The 23,365-nt window shown below is 44.2% G+C and overlaps 1 protein-coding gene across 1 annotated transcript; it reads right to left on the reverse strand.

The window, feature by feature from the left end:
- Window positions 1–121: 121 nt before the first annotated feature.
- irs4b (insulin receptor substrate 4b) lies at window positions 122–22,052 on the reverse strand. The gene is made up of 2 exons (XM_084546805.1): window positions 17,329–22,052; window positions 122–6,107 (listed from the first exon to the last, which is right to left on the reverse strand). Exons 1-2 carry the CDS (start codon window positions 21,548–21,550, stop codon window positions 6,103–6,105), a joined length of 4,227 nt encoding a protein of 1,408 aa, XP_084402931.1. The 5' UTR covers window positions 21,551–22,052; the 3' UTR covers window positions 122–6,102.
- Between the last annotated feature and the right edge of the window lie 1,313 nt (window positions 22,053–23,365).

The raw sequence follows: 23,365 nt of genomic DNA on the forward strand, positions 1-23,365 counted from the left end.
TAGATAAAAAACATCCTGAAGTATTTCTCACAGACTGGAGCCAAAGCAAGTAGAGCTCAAGCATGTCTTTGGACAGTTGGAGGAAGCTGGAGAATCAGGAGAGAACCCACGCAGACACAGGGAGAACATTCAAACTCCACACAGAAAGGCCGAGTCGGCCCATGGATTCGAACCCGGGACCTTCTTGCGGTGAGGCATCAGTGCTAATCACCACACCACTGTGCCGCCCGTTATACATTGTTTAAAATATAAAAAATTTAAAGGACGGTTTCCGTAATTTTAGATTTAATACTGATGTATACTCAAGAGTCCAATATTTCTGATAAGTTCGGTTTTAGTTATTTGACGCTATAGAAACATGATGTGACATCATGATGACTTCAACTTCAAAAGCGGTTTCTGTGTTATTAGCTTTTCAGTGTGTTGTAGCAAGTGTGCCAAAAAATGTAGCATACTCACGCAAACTTGACTTTACTGGTACATTTAGACCTCTTTTTTGTCTCCAGTGACGCAAAAGTCTTTGCTTGTGTTGAGAAACTGGACTATTGTGTAACGCTAGACAAACACCGAATTGTAAATATACACAAAAAAAAGAGAAAGAAAAAAGACAGCAGAGAGCAAGAGTTACATGAACACATTTTTATTGCAATAGCTCTATTGAAAGCAAAAAAGTTTTGATAAATATAAACACTATGCCGATGCTCAAATCGCCTCTGAGTACCCCTCCGAGCCCCCTTTTCTGCAACGAGGAAAAAAAGAGAAAGAAAAAGAGAGTAAAACTAAAAAAAAAAAAAAAAAAAAAAAAAAAAGGGGACAGGGCATCTGCTGAAGCGCTGATCATAACATGAAAAAAGCGACAACTTGAGCTTTCCATATTTACACAAGGAGGATTTCCAACAGTTTTTTTTTCTTTTCGTATATAAGGACGTACGTCGCTGAAAAATAATGCACATACGAAGGATACACACCTCCACAGTATTTTTTTTTTTTAATTAACTCTTTCCTGTAAAGCTAATAAACAACAGCATTCAACTCGGAAAATAAGAACACAGGTAGCAGGGTAGAGTGGGATTTGCTTTGACTCCGCCCCTCTCCCCCCGAAATCCTCCAGAAGTTTCGGAAAGGTAAGAGGTTCTTTTAAAAAAAAAAAAAAAAACACTGACCCATGCTTGATAGCAGGGCAGTAAACATCATCTTCATCCTCATTGACTGGTAACTGTACTACACAGCAGCAAATAAACTGTAATATAGTTACAAAAAAATAAACATTGGCAGGTTGTAACCCATTTCATTTATACAAATAACTGCAAAATGCCTATGTACTCTTAAAAAAACTACCCTTGTGTCACTTTGTGTTTAGAGAAGCCCCGATACAACAAAACAACCAAGAATAAGATTATTTGTTTGCCTCTGTAAACTAGAATATAAAATAAATCAAAAGATTAGAGGGAAAAAAACAAAGGAAACAAAAGTTTGCATAATGATGCAGTACCCTAACAAGCCTTCTCTGTGAGGATTATACACACACACATATATGCATGTATGTATGTATATATTACGCAGGTCTCATTTCTTTCTCCACCCCTAACAAGAAACACATTGAGGACAGTTTTGAGGTTGAATCGTTGCCAAAATAAACGGATTCTGACAAAGAATTAAACAGGGGTTAGTCCAACGTGAAGGCAATTGATTTCAAATAAATTAAGGAGGATTTAAAAAAATAATAATAAAAAAATTACCCCCAAGAATTTATCTTTAATGTTTTTTTTTTCTTTTGCCCTTGCATTAAAAACTTAACACGTCGCTGTAGCCTACACGCAAAACATTTCCAACAAACTAAATCTGTCTCAACAGCAAAAATATTTGCAATTTTTTTGTTTGTTCAAAAAGGGGGAAATATCTCCAATTGTTCATAATGTACATATAAGACAAAGTTTATAATCATTTTGAGTAATTAGATAATTTGAGGAAAGTTAAATATCCCGACCTGGGGAGGGGGTGGGTGGGGGCTCTGTACCAACTTTAACATTTAAGTCCACAGACACACAAAATGGAATTTAAAAGAGGGAGCTGGGATGGTGGGATAGACGGAGCATGTTTTGCTTGAATCAGAGCAGCTTAATGAATTGTGGATTTGTCCAGATTGGGATACTGGACTCAGTCCTGACACTCTGAACTTTACCCATTTGCTCATTCAAGCCAGAATAGTAAAAACATTGTAGTTCGTCTGTGAGGAAACTATCAAGATATTTGATTAATCAGTTGAAAATTAAGATTCTTTGGGTCGTGAACAGCGGAAGTTGTAGTATTTCTCACTGTCGTCTTCTACATAAATGGAGACACGACACTGAAATTTATTTTGTAAATAGTGTGGTTTGATACACATGCTACAGTTAGCATCGAAAAATATATAAGCGAGACTTGAATAGTGCTAGAATTTAAGCAGCAGAACTTTGACTGAAATTTCTGCAGCCATTATAGTTCTATAGATGATTTCTATCTTGCAACACACAAGATTATGTATACATATTTTACCTCGTATCTTTATCTTCCAGAACTTCATGGCTGACATTTTTAGCCAGTTTGTTACAAAAACTGGACTGTGCCACTTTGAGTCAAACTACAGTGTTTTGGAGACACTAAAATTAAACCTACACGCTACCGTTCAATCAAAAATTATTCGAAAAGTGAGACTTTAAATGGTGTTCTAAGCGGATTTGTTACATTTCAGCAGCAGTACTTAGACCCGTTTTCTGTAGCCACCAAGTTCCAGGGTTATTTTAATCTTGCAACACACAAGGCATACGCATTTTATCTTGTATGCAAAAAATAACACATTGTGATAAAATAGTCTTCCAGAACGTTGTGGCTTCAAGTGAAATGAGGAAAGGGCTGCTGCTATTTCCATTTTTAACTCTTACATTGGCTTTCTCCTACAAGTCAATTTAATGACATTAAACTGTAAATAGAGTGGTGTGGGACACATCTACTAAAAGTGAAACTTTAATTTTGTTTTCACAGATTTGTTCAATTTCAGCGGACTGAAATTTCTGTAGCTATGAAGTTCCTGGAAATTATCTTGCTTCACACAAGATATGCTATGTATGTATATTTAAAATCTTGTATGCAAAAAATTAAAATATTGTCCAAATCCAAAAGGCCTGAAAACAGTGGCTGAAAACTTGAATGAACACTGAGTACCAGATTTGCAGAGTTCACCGAGTCCGTGCAGTTCAAAGAGCATCGGTCTGAAATCAATCTCTGACAATGTGACAAAAATCTGCCAGACTTGAGTGAGTATTTGGAAAGACCTCAGCTCCATCCCTCCCTCCTTCCCAGCTCTGCAGTGATAATGTGGCCCACACAAAGGCTCAGACAGAGTGACAGGCCTTCATCTGTCCAAGCAAATCAAAGACAACAACAAAAAAAAAGAACGGGCTGAAAAAAGGAGAGAAAATTGGGGTGAAGATAACATTAGATGAGTGAATACTGAACAAAAAAAAAATGAAATTCTGTGGGCTACGCTAGCTGTCAGTCCTTCTCTATGAAAACAGTTGCGTGGGTAACAACCGTGGGAGAGTAGTGCGATTGGAAATGCTAAATATGGGCTAATGAGTGTGAATAAGTGTGTGTGAGAGGAGGCGGTCACACGCTGATTGATGTGGGTGCTCGCTGTCTGTCCTAAAGCATATGTGTGTGAGGTTGTCACAGGGTAAGTATGTCCAGTGCGCTGCACCTGGGACTGGAGCTCAGGTTACTGGAAATCTCTTTACGTCACCCAGAGCCGCTGACGAACACCCCAGCATGCATATGTGTGTGAAAAATCCCGGACGTCATGAAGGGGCTGCTGACAAAGAGCCAAAACCAGCGCACACAGGAGTTACCCTCGCCTAAATAGGGCTGCGTGGCGACTCTGAGTGTGCATTATGAAGGCAAGCATGGGAGACGCCACATGACCGTGACATGTGTGCATACTTGCCTACAAAGTACAGCATACGGTTCACTTAAATGCACTTGCATTTCAAGAGTGTGCATTAGTTTTGTGTTTGCATTCTGTTAGCGTCTGTACTTTGTGCTTTTAGCTTTCACAGCGTTGTGTGTGTGTCTGCGTTTTAGCGGCACTCTCCCTTGCTAACCTGAACTGTGCTACGGACCGTATGAGGTAAAACTGAACACACACACACACCCAAAAAAACACCTTCTTAAATCTGCTAAACAGATGTTGTGCAGATAAACCAAGCGAGCTGCAGGACGGGAACCTTTTATAATAGCCAGCCAAATCAGCTCAGATCCTGAACCTTTGAATCATTTTGCTAGTTCGACAAAAGATCTGTAGCCAAAGCGTGCCAGCGGCTAGTTAGCTTTGCTTAGCATGCAGACTTGAAAAAGGTTAACATGGCTTCATGCAACTCTGACAAATTTGCTACTATTTCTTAAGTAGTCACACACATTAACGCCCTGTAAAAAGACAAATGAATTTTTTCATAGTTTGGTAAACGTTGTTAATTAGCAACGTTTAGCAGTGCTGCTAGGTGCATTAGGTTACCTTTGAAAAGCTTTAGTCAGTCTACATGGTAAGCTAAGCTAAGCTAATCAACCATTTTTAGCATACATTTATGAGAGTAGCATCAACTGTAATGCTCCAGCATTCAGCCTGTAGCAGGCTATTTCCCAAAATGAGCAAGCAGCCAGTTAGCTTAGCATAAAGACAAGAAAAGGTTGCCAAAACAGCACGACGGCCAGGCAGGTTTTCATAATTTTAACACGCACACCCCATAAAAAGTGTGGTAGAGTGTGTAAGTTAGCGACCCTCAGCAGTGCTACTAGGTCCATGACATTACCTTTAAACAGCTGGTGCCAATCTGCATGCTAAGCTAACCAGTTGCTAGCATACATTTACGAGAGTAGTGACAATAGTACGTTACAGCAAATTCTCTGTACCTAGCTACATTCCCGTCCTGCCTAGTACCATCAGTCATGAAAACTAACAAAGAAATGTACCGGAACATTTGTACCTGTGCTAACAAATAAATAATATGCACTACATAATATGAGGAGAGTAATGCTTTAAGGTTTGGCATTGCATTAGTACACTGATAAATCCACACTGGCGCGGTACTGCAGCTGTGCTACCCAGTCGTATCCGAAGCAGGCCCGCCGAAGCAGTGGGTGCTACTGTGTCACTGAGGTGCGAGTGCCGTGCAAAAATGGTGAAAATGTGTCTACCTGGGAACGAGCATGACACGTGTGCAATGCCACTCTGAAGCTAAAATGGACCCACCCACGAGCTTGTACCATTTGGGGAAGGGGGTGGGGGGATGGGGGGGACTCAAGTGAAGCAATTAAAAAAATATACATTTTCTACCACAATTTTGTCCAAAATGTAATAACTGCACGGTGCCGAGGATGGACTGAACATGGGGTAAAAAAAATTATAATAATAAACAATGAAATTCAATGCAACATAAAAGTCTGTACCAAAATGCGGGCGGCTCAGGTGGTAGATCGGATTGTCCACTTATCAATGAGTAGTTGGTCAATCCTCCTAACCACAAGCCAAAGAAGTGTCCTTGGGCAAGACACTGATTGCAGGCGCGATTCTGCCTCCACTGGTGTGTGAATGAGGGCAAAATAAAGCGCTTTGTAAAGGTAAAAAGGCGCTATGTAAGTGCAGTCCATTTACCATCTAATGCCTTTACTTTGAATTCCTACTTCCCTTTTTTTTGTAATACCGAACGGAGAAGCAGAACCATCTGATAAATAGACTATCTGCATTTGTGTCGACGCCCCACGGTCAACACTCACTGACGAGGGGGAGAGCAGCACACACTGGCAGCATCGATTGTAGAGGGGAAATGATTTTAAAAAACAAAACAAGATATGCATATAAAACACAAGGAAAATAAATGGAAAAAAAAAAAAAAAACTGCAAGCGTTTCTCTTTTTCTTTTGTCATGTTGTTGTTGTCGTCTGCATCCGGGAGCTTCTCAGTCTGAGTGAAAGTCAGAGGTCGCCGGCAGAGGAGGCCAAAGGTCGCCGGCAGGGTCAAGTGCCCCGAGCAGAGAGATGAAGAGGAGGAGGAGGAAGATGACCCAATGTTGCTCAGTCTGAGGGGGGAAAAAAAATGAGAGTACATTAGCTTAAATCTTTGATAACACATTACAACAAATACAAAAGCTCATTGATTTTCAGAGCTTTTCACCTAAGAAAGATTTTAAATCTTTAATATAAACCTTGATGAAGACGGAGAACTAATGTAAAAATATTCAATTTCTCTGCCTGGGAATTACAGACTGTATATAAAGATGTATGATGTGGCAGCATGTCGAGCTCCCCTTGGCAGCTGGCAGCTTGAAATGCAACACCATGATAAGAACTCCGCAAAATGGACAGACACCATTTTAGTTCATGTGTACTTTGATGTTATATACAGTCTACGGAAGGAAATGATCCAAGTTCAGCATGAACTAAGACAGCAAGACACAAAGTTCCTTTTTAACCAAAACAAAACACAAAAAGATATTTTAGGGCGCAGTATAATCTTGTGCAAACGGCAACTGTCTCAAAACAATAAATCACTACCTATTGCTGTTTCAGAACCATGAACCGCAATGTGTGTGTGTCATGACGAGGGGAAATGATACAAATTGTGGAACATCGTGAACTGTAAAGTCGCTCTGACCTACTGAAAGAGGGGACTTTAAGGTATTATTTATTTATCCCTGTCCTGGTGTTAGTTATTTGAGAGACCTAAACGAAGCCCAGATCATAATTAGAACCCTGGATGCGCCTATTCATACAATAATGTTGCTGCTGTGCTATTTGCAGTGGTTAAAGAAAATCTGTCTTTTCATAATCGCTTCTAAGTGGTGGCAGCTTGTGGGTTTTCTTAATGTTTTGCGCTATGAAAGTGGGTACTCTTGGATTTGGGACACTTGATCACTTAAAGAAAGGGATCTTAAAGCATTTTCACAAGTCTGATCACTGTCATTTCTTAGAAGAAAAAAAAACTAAGAAAATAAGTGATTATTTAATAAGGAAAATAATCACCACTTTCAGCTGTAAACGTAATAGGAATCCATAAAAGACATCTACAGAGGCCAACAGAAAAACTGTTTTGTATTTGCCTGATGTGACACGCACACACCAGAAAATGGAATGTGGCCGGTTCACTGACAGTGGTTTTGGACTGACAATATTAGTTGTTTTTGGACATTTTGAAGCCTAGCGGTGCTGACTAATTTTGAATGGAATCTGTCTGGCTTTGGGCTCGGCCGTCCAAACACACAGCTGCAGACAGGCGCAAACCTTGTTTCTCCACATTTTGAGGGATTTTCTGAAGGGTTATGTGGTCCTGAGTCGCATCAGGATGACCTTTTCGAAGAGCACTGTTTAATTAAAACAAATATGAATACAGAGGTTTCTAAAATCCGTCCATGTAGACGTTTTGGAGATATGAAGAGTCCTTCCCGACAGCAGTGTTTGGGTCAGCTCAGGGATGGAAATTACCAGTGACCACCAACCACACTGGGAAATGAATGTGTGTATACTAATGCAGCCATTTCTCTGAGGTCAATCAGTACAGCAATAATATTAAAGAGGCCATGAAGATGGAAACAGGCTTCTAATCACAGTAAAACTGAGTGTATCTGGTGTTTATACAGTTGCTGATGACGGTATGTTTGCCGTCTGGGAGACTTTCAGAGAAGGAGCACAGATGTAAGACATCTCTGTCCGAGCGGGTGGCTTGGCTCAAACTGCTCGTTGTATAAAAAAATCTGTTTGTCTGGTAAATAAGTGAGCGTGGCCGGTGAACTTTGGATCCCGCTCGCTGCCAGCAGACATAAACACACACACATAAAGTTTGTTTCCTGCCCCACTATCATGGCCGGGCCCGGGCTGTCAGGTCGGCTGTTATGGTGCGGCCCGGCGGCCCCGAATGACCCTTGCGATGGCTGCCGTCCAGCTGGGTTATTCCACTGAGAGCGAAGCTTTGTCTGACACAACAATGTGAGCAGCACGCCACAATACTGATGCTTTGACAGGGGGCACTGCTGGAATGCTGCTCCTCTGTTTGTTAGCCACGGGGATGGAGGGACGGATGGACTGATAGAAAAACTAGAGTAAACGGCACAGAGAAGTGTAGCGGACTGAAAAACAATCTGGTGTGACTAAATAAAAGCCAAAACAGTGTATCAGCAACTTGACAACAGACGAAACCAAGATGCAGATCAATGAGAGCATGTTCAGACATGGTATTAACATGTGTACAGAATGCTCTGATCCCAAGTTCCAGCTTTAAGTGACTGTGTTCATATGTGATGCATCTTGAGCTACTATATTCCCGCAGATTCTCACTCTGTATGGAAATTAGCAAATAGCATATTCTGCAAACCTATCGCTACCTAATGCTGTTTCAGAACCAGGAACAGCACTGCTTGTTGCTTGGGCACCATGACATGGGGACATGATGCAAATTATGGAACAATATGAGTTATGAAGACACACGCTCACTGAAAGTACACTCTTTATGTTACCATTTATTTATTTATTTATGTTGTTCTGACGTTATTTAAGAGACCCAAATAAATCTCAGATTACATCGCCTTTACACACTGTTGCCGCTTCACCGTTTGCAGATGTGAAAGAAAAATCCCAAGTAATATGGGGTTGAAATACTGATTTAAAGGCTCTCCCTACTAATGAACAAAATTTGCAGTGAGGCTGTCTTTTCGTAATAGTGTAATAATGTCCTTTTTCTGAATGAATGAGGAAAAACTCCACCTACGCAAGGGACGACAGTTGGGCAGGTGGTCCATCAATGTGGCCGGGACGTTGTGCGTTCACACTACCAAAGATATATGGCCACCAATGGCCCTGATCACTAGTCTGAGTGATCAGCTCTCAAATGCGTCCACAATGCATCTTCTTTTAATAGTCTGAACTACCAAAGACTTATTACTGCTGACAACAAAATACGGAGACAACCAAGACTAAAGACTATTTTCAGAATTAAACGGTCAACACATTATCTTTTATCACATTATCTTAGTCAATAAAATATCAGAAAACTATGCACAAGTCCACTTACAGTTTTTCAAAACCAAATGTGACAACAAAGACATTATTATTTTAAACTGAATATCACATTTTGGACTGTTTAAGACAAATCAAGAAATTTGAATACCGTCATTTGGAACCAAGCAACAAAATTTACTAAGGCACAACAGATAAATCATAAGTCAGACGCAGCTGTGTATATATTGTTGTAGAGTGTGAAAATAAATATAATGCATGGACTGTTCCGGCTTGTTAACATTACTTCTAACTGCAAGGCTTTTATTGTGAAGGAGCAACATATTTTCCATACACATGGAGAACATTTTCAAGAGGCTCTTTGCATTTTGTGCAGCAAAAATGCTCCCAAACATGTTGCCTGAAATTCATTTTTTTTAAAAACAATAGTTCGGAAAAGTTAAATCAAAAAATAAGTTGTGTTTTTTTCCATTACTTCAACCCAGGTCTGCACCTTTGGTACTTATTTTTATATTTATTTTATTTTTGGCTTGAGATCATTTTCTAAGCAAGTATTTCATTTAGTTTACAGATGAAACACAGCTCAACATATCACTTGGGTCGAGTGTAGTGGCACTGTTAGTAAACTAGCAATATGATCATGAAAAAGCATGTAGTTTTGGACTGTGCAGTTTACATTGGGGGCTAAATCCTTTCCCTTGGAAGGTCACTGTTGGCCCTCTAACTGCCTCTAACTGTCCACCATTGGTGAACATTGTAGTTGTGTATTTTCTTAACTTTCTGAATCATTATACTTACATTGCAAACAACAAGCTTTGGCAATGATGTGCTTCATTATGGTCATGGCAATGAAGAAAACTGTGTGTGAGACAGACAGAGAGAGACAGTCTGAGGTCTCTGGGTTTTTTCTGCAGTCCAGGCGTGGACTTTGATCAAAACAACGCTCTTAGGACACGAGCCTGACTGACCTGAGCTGACCTCGGCTCAACACACAAACACTCGACTCTGGTTATAAAAACACTGTTCGCCCAACACCTGCATTAGCTAACAGCTTGTTGTGTTACTGAGACACATGCAGGTGCTGAGACTCGCCTCGCCCCCCCCCCCCCGTCCTTAAACCCAATTCACCCAGCTGGGACAACAGATGAAAGGCATCATGGGAGTGTACAGCGAGCTTAACGTGCTGACCTGACACAGGCCGGTGTGACTGCTGGGGCGGCAGCCTTTTAAGTGCAGGAGCAAAAGATGACGGCAATTTGATCAGGCACTGAAAATTTGTTCCATTTGGCTCTATTTTGTCAAAGCTCCACGCCCTAAAAACAGTAAACCACCTGGCGATACTGGTAATTTGAGAATTGAATTTTCTAGTCGAAGGTTGCCGCTGGTTGTAAATACCAAGCGTGTTATCAAGCCGGAGTTTATTTACAGTTTTAGCAGATACAAAGAAACATTAAGTTGGAGGCTGGGTCAAATATGTCGGTCTGCTTTGAGATCTGCTTTGGTCTGCACCAACTGTTGCGGAAAATATTAAGCTCTCAGTTAACAACATTTTCCTCAGACTAATAAATTCATGGAGAAAATTCTAAAAATCAACAAAATTACAATATGTTAATTTACCATTTACCTCAAAAATATTTCACAACTCTTTAACTCGACTATGTACTATTCTTGTGAACAAGGTAAACATGACGCCATTTGAGGACACCAACTATTCTCAAAAATCTCATACAACTAGTGCTGCAACGGCTTGTGGGCGTCATCGATGACATTAACAGGGTATGTCGATTTGCATAGAATACGTTGACGTGACGCAGTTTTTACCAAAAAACCCAGATCTCAAACGTCAGAAGGCAGTAATACGACCATTAGCTCAAAACTGTCAGATCCTTTAAAGAAGACAAAGTGGCTACACACCTACTAAAACTAAAGGTACTCCCAAAGGTAGCCACTGAATATATGGACTATTCCAGTGAATTCAGTCTGGTTACATTGTTTCCCATACGATATTAATACTATGGATCCCTTTCCTATTGCTCCAGGAATCAGCTCTCCCCTCACCCCCTCCCCAAAGCCACCCCCAGAGCCTCCATACTCAATTTAATCTCACGGAGAAAACGGCATGGACAACTCACGTAGCGTAAGAAGCTATTTCTGTTGCTCACTAATAAAATTTTACCCCCCAATGAGCACAAACATTGGGTGTCGTTATGTTTTATGCACTTTTCGATCTGCCTTTGTCATTTACCAAAAGTAAGAGAGATTATGAATAAAAAGAGTATACTTTTCATCACATTGATCTACATTGGTTTGAAATTTGTCATTACTAACAGCGTATTAAGCGCCTTACATGTCTGGCCCAGCTACATGTCTTGATTTTAAAATTTGGCCAAACTGAATTTGTAACTGAATTGCATCAATTACAATCAGCACAAATCAGCTGAAGCTGAGGTTAAATCATACATGTTAATTAAAGACAGAATATAGTAAAAACACCATTGCTAATTACACTCAAAAAATCTTGAAAAAAAGATTAATAGATGTTCTAACATGTGATGTCTGTGAAGGTTCTCAGTCATCCAGGTCATGGTATATCCAAAAAGGTTCAAAAAAGGCAACTGGACTTGTAGAGTTAGACTTGTACAAGTCCAGTTGCCTTTTTTGAACTTTTTTGGATCTAACATGTGATGTTTGAATAAAATTTTATACAAGAAATTCTGTTACATTTTAGTAGTTAAGCAAAAGATCAATGACGCATAAAATAGTAAATATATTAAATGAAGAAGTAATCAACAGATTGATCAATAATCGTTTGTTGCAGCCCTACATACATCCATTAAAATTTGGACATTTGACTAGTTTTGGGATGGTTAAAACCACAGACCATCTGGGGCCAATGACTTCACTGGTATGTGGTCTAAATGTTCTGGACATTTTGACTAAAGCATGACACTGCAAAACTTTAAAAGACAGAAAAACAAAATCAATCAATTGATGAAAAAAATATGTTCATTATGACGCCACATAATTTAAACATAACTGCACGTAAGCTGCAACATTTAAACTTTCTCGGTTCAAACTGTGGTCACCGGAAGCTGATAGATGAGGCACACACAGTTAATCTTAAACACGCATTTGCACATATATTCAGACTAATAAAGTTATCTAATGTCACATTCCTGTAAGTCAAGTGGTGCTCTAGTAAAACCTTGCTTTATCATTACTGTGTGTCTGCAGTATTTAACCATAGCGTTTCTGGACGTTTGAGAGACACAGGAGCCTCAGTGATGAAGTGACACCCACGACCACCAATAAAATCTACACTCAGACCAAGTAAAAAGCTGCCGAACGGTGAGACAACATGGCTCGCGGTGTTTAGGTCCATTTATTACTGTCGAGACACAACAATTTCTGTGGAGTAAATGCTGCAGCTGACATTATTTAAACTGCATGACCTCATTCATAAACTCACAAAAAGCCTTCTTAAAGCTACAGGTGATTCCTTAGATGCATATTTCATCTATTCAAATGCCTAAAACCAAAAGATATTAGGTTGTGTGTGTCACGAAACATAATGAAAAGCAGCAAATTCTCAAATTTCAGACACTGGAACAAGTAATTAGTAACTGATCAGCTGTACTTGAGGGTCAACTGTGCTTCATTGAAAAGCTAAGAACTGATCACAAAGAGCAGCTCTGAACAGAAATTTAATACTCTGGGAAAGACCACCTTAAATTCTGTAACACTCCAGAAATTCATCAAATGGGAATCCTGCCGGTGTTAACTTGCCCAGGGTTAGGGGTTCAATTTCTTGTTTAGCTCAAAGGACACCAACGCTGCCGGGTTTATAGATTCCCATGCTTCTCAGCGCAGGCCACCCAAGCTAAAAGCACATTCACCATGTCAGTCCCATGAATGAAGGCGCTCATCAAACGGTGCAAGTTATTTTGAGATTATTTATTTGCTAAATGGACACTGAAATGGGGCATAAAGAGAAAAACTCAACCTCTGGGGGCTTTCAGAGAGCCACAAATACTTCCCTGGGACAGGCAGAATGGCGGCTTAAAATCAAAATTGCTCGGTGTGCATGCCTGATGGTTAATAATTCTAACATCTGTGGGTGTACATATCTGGCTACTTAAGAGGGGAGTGAGACCGCTGCATGCAACACACACACAGGGACAAAAAAAAAAAAGGGTGGCGAAGGGGGGGGGGGGTCCTGTTACGAGCACCAGCGCATGCCTCCAACCGGCCCATAAATTCATGTCAGTCTGGAAATAGACCTGTAAATATAGAAGGTCCCGGCCGTGGAGGTGGGAACGAGAGAGGGAAAGGGCAGCCTCGTCCCATCTTCTCTCACATCTTGCACTACCCCCCTCCCCCAGGCGGCTTTATACTCCGATAACCCTGCTTCACACTCTTCCTAACCCCTTACCACCACTTGCCCAGGACACTAGGGAAGGGTGAGGAGGAAAAGGGCAGGTTCCCACAGCCGCCAACAACGTCTAAAAACTGCCACTCTGTGCGGGTATAAGGACACATCTCTCTTGACCCAGCATTAACCCTTTTGGCACCTGACAAATGAGACTGAGGGAGGGCTCAGACCACACAGAGTACTTATGGCTGAACAATAATGACCATGAGACATTACTGGAGCGTTTGAAAGGCTGCAATAAATAATAGGGATGTCCTGATTGGTATTGATCTTTTGTAGTCATTTATTTTATCTCTGTCATAAACCAAAACCATGTCCCTGTAGTATCTAAACTAATTCTTCTTCTTCTTTTGCTTTAGTGGCAGTTGGCTAGCGTCACAGCTACCAAAAATCAAAGAAGAAGAATAACCAAAATCATTAAACTAAACACGTCTGCTGTGTCAAAGAACTTTACTCTGGAAATGAAGTCAGTCAGACAGCAATGTATAACTTATGCAATGGGGAAGTTTGGTAAGGTGGTAGTAGAAGACTGTTAGACCCCTTTAGACCCCTTTTGTGTTAACAAACATGACAATGTTTTTTAGTGGGCGGGACTTAGCTGGAGGCAATACAATGCACAAGAATATGTTAATTAACTCTGATTAGCACTTTGAGTGGGCAAGTTTATTTTTAATCTGAATGCGTACAGTCACTTACTCTCCAGGACCGTGAGTGTTACTTGAAAAAGTTAACATTAATAGACGGGGCCAGACTGACCGACCCATACACAATAACACAACGGATCTGACAGGATTACCTACTGTGCAACAGTTGGACATTTACACTTAGCTGTGTTATGTTTAGCAACATATTAAGTAAATGAAGCTTGCTATCAAAGTATCAGCGTAACGTATTATTTTTAACGTTAGCTAACTTTCAGATCGGGACTCAGACTGGCTGATACGGATCGCTGTCAACTTCAGCAAGAAGGTGATATGATTCCTTCAAACTCCAACGAACAAATAATTTTTGTGTTTAATCAACGGTTATTTCCTGAAGCCCAACTCATGTACAGTAAACGTACCTATTTTGTGTTTTATTTCAGATTTACTGCAACGTTTCGCAGGTTACACACAAAACGTCCTTTCCAGCTGGTCCTCTCCCTCCCTCTCTCTCCTCTGGGTCAAGGATCCAGGTGTGCTTCTATCAGTTCAACACTGCAGCTGAGAGGAAGTGCATTCCTGAGCGATGATGATGCGTTTCCTCTCAGCCCTGCTGTGTGCCTTGACACGCCGCCGCCGCAATTACAGCGCCACATCAAAGGCTGCCTGCCATGACTCAGCGCACGCAAACGCACACACCTACCTAGATGCAGAGACTGTAAACACGCACGGACTAAGACTGTGTGGATTAACATTTCTGAACGTTACCTTGAACTGCATGAACCAACACACACGCGTACACAGTGCTTGTTGCTTAATGAACCTGCTGGCAGACGGACAAAGATGGACAAACACAAACAATGGGATGTGTTTGAGCGCTCCGTGCGTCGGCTGATCTCTTAGCGAGCACAGATTCGCCAGTGATTTACCACACACCCACAGCGCGGCGATAAACAAATGAATCAGTCAGCGTTCGCAGAGAATCCTGACTCATGCTCAAGCGCGCGCACGCACACACACACACACACACACACACACAGGGCGAGAGAGAAAAGCGACGACTCAGGGAGGAAGTGGGGCAAACGCAGAACATAAGAGAAAAGGAGGCAATCAAAGAGGAGGACTGAAAACGAAGTCAAAACATCCTCTTGAGCCTCGAATGCAACATCTAACAGCACCAACTGAAGGCTTATCCCTTCCAGAGCATCTCCATGTAAGAGCATTACAACTGGCACAGTGAAGGAAGACCCCAGGTAACATAAAGAATGAAAAAAGTCCACAGGCGCTACAAGTAGAGCTTAGCATCAACTCTACGTTACTGTTAACCCACTTTAATGCGGAAACATTTTTCTTTACCGAATGGACACGGTGGAGATCGGGTGACAGATCTGTAACTATATTTATACTCAGATGACTGCTGAGTAGTTTATTGACTGCTTTAAGGCTGCGACAAGCTTTCAAAATAAGAATATGGAGTGCATTTTTCACACTCTTCTGATTCTTTTGTGCGTTTTGAGTGTTAGTTGAAAGAAATTAGTGACATTTGTAAATTAAAATAGGTATTTTCTTCATTATTTTAGATAAAGAATGGAAAACTCAACACCGAAACATTTAGAGTAACTGCTGTGTTGATGGCCAATGTCGAAAACAGTACGGAGAATAATATTCATTTTAAGTTCCTCCGTGCTGAGATACACTCACTTTCTTTCTTTTTCTTTCTGGTGCATTAGTCAAAATAAGTGAGCGAGCTGTTGATGCAACTGTGTTTTCATTTTGGAGGCTGCGGTGTCTAGGACTATTTAACTGTTCCTATTATTTTGACAATAATCCAGCTGTATTACCACCCTCAAAAATAACAACGTCCAAATGCATTTCTCAGTCTCTTATGAATCTTTCATGCTTTCCAGGTTTTATTAAATAAAAAAAATTAAAAAAACTTAAGAAAAATAAACACAGGAACATTTAGAGTACTGGAAAACACCAGGAGTACAAAGAGTTGTTACTATTTTTATGGTAGTAAAATGCATTTTAAGTTCTTGGACCACATCTCCTCTTTGCGGATATACACTCATTTGCCAATTCATTAGGTACACTTTGGTAATCAGATTCTTTCTTTGAAAAAACAAAACAAAACAGCATAATGGTAGTAAGTAGTAATTTTTTCATTATTTGAGTTACTTTAGACCCATAGCATGTATAGCCATACACATAAATAACTACAGCACATGTTCCTGACTGATACTGACAGAGAAAAACAATATTACAGGGTAATATTACTTTAATATGTATAAAAATTAATTTTACGTTCTGGACCACCTCTCCTCTTTGCTGACTTATGTATAATTAGTTTAATGGAGGTCTAAATGACTTTTTCTTTCAGTAGTACGCCAAACGTTTCAGACTGAAGAACTAGATGTTCAAGCTGTGACAACAGCAAATCACATCAACAAAGGGCAGTCAGAAGAGTGACTCATTGTGTTTGGAAGAGCTCTGACAACTCTGAACAACTTGCAACGAGGTAAAGTAGTCAGTTCCCGAACTTTTGGTGCATCTGGCTGGAAAAATGTAAAGAAATAAAGAAATGTAAAGCAAATACGCGTTTCCAAAGATGTAGAAAAGCTCCTCAGGTGACCGCCTCACAGCAGACAAAAGGCTCTAAACACACAAACACCCACACATCTGTACACTCTGCATACATGCTGACACAAAGAAAACAGCGGCACGTGCACAGACAAGCACAGTCACACAACCATCGGCTGCAAAGACAGGAAGTAAATGGAAGCTTTTTTTGGGAGGGGGTGGGGTGGGGGTCGGTTTGCACTTGACCTCAGACAAACTACAGTTCATTCAGCAAGCTAATCCAACAGCAGTCTGCTGGCACACAGCACGCACAGACCTCTACACGAACAACATATTGGTGCCACTTCCTGTACTGTTAAAAGAACAGACTTCATTTCCCTGGACAGACGCCTTTGAAGAGGATGACTGGCTGCTCAGCGTGCCTGAACGCAGCCTTGCCGATATCACAGAGACTTGGTTCAAAATACATTTCACTACAGGAGATGAAAACTGATAAAATGTGGCTAATAATAGCACGGCACTCGTGCTTATTTTGGATTTCAGTTTTACTCACACACTAAAACTCAGCATCAACAAGCCCTGAGCAGCAACCTCTCAACCTGACACGATAAAAACGCAAACAAGACACTCATCACTCACCCTTGGTTGTCGTGGTGACTCCATCTGATTTGGTGAAGTCTATACTGGCATAGGCACCGTTCTCAGGCAGAGGCACCGTCCCCACCGCCGCCATGCTCCCGTTGCTGCTCCCAGCTCCCGACGTCACGGCTCCCACATTACTCGCATCCTCCCTCAGCTCCAGGGCGATGTAGTTGAGGCCGTTCTGGTAGCCGACAGACATGTTTCTGCACATTCGACTGGGTCCAGCCCCTGATGAGGAGGAGGAGGAGGAAGCTGAGGTTCCAGAAGCCGTGGCTGTTTCTGTGGTTCTTGTTGGGGTGTGGTGAGCCGGCGAGTCCCCTACACCATCCACCGTCATCCACGCGCTGTCGAACGATGCTGAACTGGCCCATCTGGAAGCCTGACCCTCCGCTAGATAAGATCCATTGGGGGCTGCTGGGTTTACCAGGGTGGGATGAGTGGCTGAGGATGAGGGGCCGAGCCCGCCTCCAGAGGGGGTTGAATTGGAGGAGGTGGAGGAAAATGTCTCAGAGCTGTGTCTCCTCCTGCCTTGAGGGTCGGCTCGGACCACCTTGGGCTCCAGTTGGTGTTTTGGCGCCCTGCCTGGGCTCGATGGAGGAAGAGGAGGAGAAATGGATGAGGAGGAGGTGGAGGCAGCGTGCCCGTAGCGTCCCTCTATCACACAGAGATGCTGCAGCATGGCTGTGGGGCTCTCACCTCTGGTGAGGTTAAATGTCATGTCCGTGTAGTCGTCACCCATCGACCTCCAGTGACCTCCAGCCTGAACTCCAGGGGAGGCCAGCGCCCCAGGATTGCTAGCCAAGGGTCGGATGTAACTGGGCGGGTTCCAGGGGGCAACAAGGCTGGGCCGGGGCGACTGGTTCTTACTCAGACATCCGGCGCTGTCCTGCTGGTCCGCTCCCACCTCCACACTCATGTAGTCCTGATGAGTTTGGAGCTGAGGAGGGGAGCGACGGTGGTCACTGGATCCCAGGGAAGATGTTTCGTCTTGGGCAGAGAGAGGGTAGGCGGGGGGCTGCTGTTGGTGAGGGTAGCGATCGCCAAACTCAATGTTAATGTACTCCCCGGGACTCGAAGGCCCGTCGGATGAGCTGCCAGTGGCGGGGACCGAAGTCGTGGTGCCTGCAGACGCTGTCGTGGGCTCACTAACCCGCAGCGGGCCGTGGAAGCTCCTTCTGCCTAAAGGGAGACGGTTCGGCCTCACAACACGTCTGTCAGCCATCACTGCAGTTGTATGATGAGCTCCATAAGGCGGAGGTGGGTGAGAGGGTGTCAAGGTGCTACTGCCTCCCCCACTCCTCTTCTCTGGCGTTGACACTGAACCTGTGGCAACTGATGAATAGACTGGCTTGGCAGGAGAACTCATGGGAACATATTCCCCATACTCCTTCTCATCCCTCTCTCTGGTGGGGGCCTTATAGGAGCGAGGGAGGGAGAAATAGGGGCTGTAAGACTTGGGGGTACTTTCAGGTGTGCCAGGCGTGTAATAGCTCCCCTCATTTGAGAGCTTGCGCCCACCACCACCACTGCTGCTGCTATACGACATGTCCATATATTCCCCATTCTCTGGTCTCTCTGCTATGCTATCGCTCCCGCTAGCACCAGTCATGCTGGAGCTACTGTGAGGGCTGGGAGAGGCCTGCACTGGGGAAGGGGAGCTGCCACTGCCCCCTGGGAGCATCATCATGTAGCCATGGGAGTCTGTGGAGGGCTGGGACTGGAGCTGCAGGTGGTGGTGAGCTGAACGGGTAGCTAAAGCTGGACTGTGAAACTGAGGAGAATGGGAGACATGATGGGAATAAGAACTGGGTTGCATAGGCATGTAGTCGGGGGGAGTGTCCCGCGGCGAAGCAGCCACGCCACACATCATAGGCATGTAGCCACTGTCTTCCTTGGCAGAGGAGGACGAGGAAAGGGGAGGGCGCTCAGCACCGGCCTCTGTCCGAGAGAGCGTGGAGGGGCGGCTCTGCTGGCTGTGCTCGGAGCAGGAGCTGTAGTCGGAGCGGAGCGAGGAGGAGGAGGAGGAGGGCCCACCACGGAGCAGCCCGCTGCCAAACGCTAACATGTCTGACCCCTCGTCCAGTGAGAAGTTGGTCTGGGTCATTTTCTGATAAACTGCGACTCCAGAACCGCCGGTCGCGCCACCTGCAGGCCTGGTGAACGAGTGCGTCCTCCTCCTCAGCGACGAAGATGAGGAAAGGCGCTCATCCTCTGTTGTCAACGTGCTGTCATCACGTGGCGTGTCACACCCACTGTTGTTTCCAGAGCCTAAACTGGTGCCAAACACCTCCCGGTTCCAGCCCATGGCCATGTAATCGTTCAGACAGTTCTCCTCTCTTATTGGTGGGGTGTTACCCAGGGAGTCCGGTGTGTTACTCCGAACCCGGAAGTACCGGAAGTCGCCGGGGCTGGAGCCGTACTCGTCTGAAGAATTGAATCCACCATCAGACGGGGAGCCGCATATCGAGGCACTTGACGGTCGGGTGAGTGTGTCGGAGACGGAGCCGTGGCCGCTGCTGGAGGAGACGCTCACGGGGCTGGTGGTGGAGGGGAAGTGGGAGACCGGTAGCGAGGCAGAGCGGGCATGATAGGTGGACGACGACCCCGGGACAGCTCTGACGTAGCGCCCGCTCCCTGTGCTTGTGCCAGCATTTCCGGTTCCCACGCCGATCCCGCTGCCGCCGCCGCCGCCGCCACTCCCTTCCTGGCGCCCATGGTGGGCGCGCGCCGAGTTAAGGTGCACCAGACTTCCCGTGGCGGAGCGGAATGGCCGGTTCATCGTGCCTTCCCCTTCGCTGGACGTACGGAAGCGATAACCACTTGCCCCGGAGCTTTTACTTGACGGCGGCGTGCCGACCACAGATTCCGTCCTCGACCGGCGCTGCAGCCCGGTCTGGCTCGGTGGCAAGTTGCCCAGGTGGCGACGCGTGGTGATGAAAGGCATGGGGTTGGAGCCCGACGACTGGCTCTTGCTCCTCGGCCGAAACTCCGCGAAAGCTTTCAGGGCTTTCATCGTCTCCAGGATGGTCTCGTGCATGTTTTGGGCCACGACGGAATCGTCCACCTGCATCCATATCTCCCCGGGTCCAATAGACGAGGAGCGGCCGACCTCAATGAAGAAGAAGCTTTCCGAATGTCCACAGCGCCTGATGTTCATCAGCTGGAGGTTAACACAGGGGGTCTCAGAGTTCAACTTGACGAGGTGAATGGTTTTAGTGGAGAGGCAGAGCCGGTAAACGCCTGTGAGGTTTTTAGTTTGACCTAGTCCTTTTGGTTTCACATTCACCTGCCACACCTCTTTAAACACAGTACCAGGGGTGACCGTACCATAGCCATCATCTAAATCATCTGAATCCAGGTGCCCTTTTTTGCCCTCACTCATCAGCTCACTGACAGCCACATACCAGTCCTCCTGCTCCTGCTCGTTTTCGGCCACAATGGCAAAGTACTCGTCCTTAGTGTAAAGGGCAATGAGGTGTTTGTTTTTGGAATCCGCCCTTTTGTTCACCGTGAAGCACTGGTAGAGGTAAATAACCCTCTTCGGAGGAGAAGGGGCCACCGCTCCACCGCTGGCGGCGGCCGCGGCAGCCGAGCGCAGGCTGTTCCTGAATTTCTTCTCACTGTCGTAGTACTCCAGGCGGCTCGGCCCGAGGTGGCTGGCCGCCCGCAGCACGAAAAACCTCTTGTGTCCATGTTTTTGCTTTCTCAAATAGCCACATTTGCGAATATCATCCACAACGTCCGCGGTGTTTGCGACGTTCACCGCCGCGTATACATGGCCGCCGCCGCCGCCGCCGCTGCTGCTGCTGCTAGAGGCGGCGGCGGCGGCAGCGGCAGCGGCAGGGTCCTCGGCGGTTTGTACCTGGCTGAGAGACGACGAGGAGGCGGCTTTCCTGCCCGGGGACTCTGCGATGTTTTCTCCGGGAAAATGCTGCTGCTGCTGCTGTGGAGCCAGTTGGTAGTGATGGTGCTGCTGTTGATCCTTTGGCGGGTGATGGTGGAGGTGGTTGGAGGGCAGTGGATGTTGGTGGAAACGAGAGCTGCTTCCTCCTCCTCCTCCGCCGCCGCCGCCGTTATTAATTAACGGGGAAGGGGGTTCCCCGACCGAGCCGTCTCCGTTTGCGGTGGCGGCCGCAGATTTCGCCCCCACGTCCCTCTGCTGCGCCTCCACCATCAACATCGCTGCCTTGCCTTCCTGGTAATTCGTAAAATTTGCCATCAGAAAACACAATCAAAGGTCACTTTACTAGCAAGCTAATCCGAGCGGACCTAGACCCCATTCTTGTTTTGGGAGACGAGCTCCCGAGTCCGGCTAGGCCAGCTAACGTTGACTCGGCTCAGATTTGCAATCCTCACAGACCGGCTTTGTTATTCCGTCCGAAACAAACTGGTCCCTTTGCCCTTTTAGCAGCGAGGCGGGTATTCCAATGCAGGATCTTTTCACGATATAAAGCCTACCGTGTGCAACATGACCACGCTCAGCCGTGTTTCTATAATCGGGAGGATCCGGCTAACTCGGTTAGCAACCCGTTCCCTTCTCCTCCTGTACACATCTCTACGGGCCACAGCACAAACAACACATGACCCTCTGCGTCACCGAGCAAACGGGAGGAACAAAGAGTCGGATGCGTTCTCTGATTGGTCTGTCATTTTGACTGACAGCCCTTGACAAGAGTCGGGAGCAATCGCTGAAAGATATTAGTGCTATGCGTCAATGGCTCTGACCAATCACGTCGCACGGAGTTTACTGAACATTTTCAAGTAGGCGGTGACTTTGCGGGCTTATCTGGAGCCTGTTGTTCGGTTGTTCCGGCAGCTGTGTAGTCGTGGAAAACTGATCCCTGATCTGTGAGCGAGTCTTGGGTCTAGTTCCATACTTCGGTTATTTATTTTACAACTTATTGAGGTTAATAATAAACGTTATTAACCTCAATACAATTTTATTTGTATTGATATTTATTTTTTTAAATTGGACAATTTTGGGGTACTTTCATGTACTCTTCACCACATTTGAGTTGTAAATACTGTATTCAACATGCCACAATATTTATCTGAAAGCTGTATCTTGCAGCAACATTAAACGGTTGCTTTTACACTAATGACTCCCTAATAATTATAATAACGATACAGTCTGACCACTGGCTGTGGAACAAACACAGTAAACATTTTGTTTTTAGTACTTTCAAACACTTATAAACCTTAGACTTATAAAGACTTCATAAACCTTATTCCATGCAACTATACAACTATGTGCTCCACAGAAGATTAAAACACATATACAGAGACTGTTGCAAGAACAAACAACAAAACATTTTAAATATGCACCAATCAACCATAATATATAAGTGTGTTTGTCCTCAAAGTTGACATGGAAGCAGGAAAAATTATGAAAGGAAGTGAAAGGATTTGACTCTGTCTATATGACTGGGTTAGAGCACTTTGTCGGTACCTACCAAAACTGAATCAAAGAAGGAAAAGAGGTTTCAGTCCAACACAACAATGCGTTAAAGGTGTTGACTTGGACTCCAAGTTCCCCACATCTCAATCCAACCGGACATCTGTTGGGATGTGCTGGACAAGCGAGTCGGATCAGTGGAGGTCCTGCCTCACAACTTTCACCACTTAAAGGATCTGCTATGAACGTCTTGGTGCGAGATACCAAAACATTTCTTCAGAAGTCTAGTGGACTCCATGTCTTCACGGGTCAGGGCTGTTTTGGTGTCATCTATATAATATTAGAGAGTTGGTCATAATGTTATGGCTAATCAAGCTATTAAATGTTTGTAAGAGGAGTATTTAATAATTGAAATGTTTGCCATCCTGCAGAAAGTCATTTACGTACACACTTGGACAACACTCGGACTCCCTCTGACCTCTGAGAGTGACATTAAGCCTTTCTACCTCACGGCATCTTTGTGGCACTAAACGCTTATGTATGTGTGACAGTAGAGATTTAAGGCCCTCTATCGAGACAGAGTAGACAGAGTAACCGAGGAGGACTCCCCCACTTTACCCAGGGGAGGTATCCATGTTC

The sequence above is a fragment of the Chelon labrosus genome (genome assembly GCF_963514085.1).
Source record: "Chelon labrosus genome assembly, chromosome: 1".
In the NCBI taxonomy this organism is placed as follows: domain Eukaryota; kingdom Metazoa; phylum Chordata; class Actinopteri; order Mugiliformes; family Mugilidae; genus Chelon; species Chelon labrosus.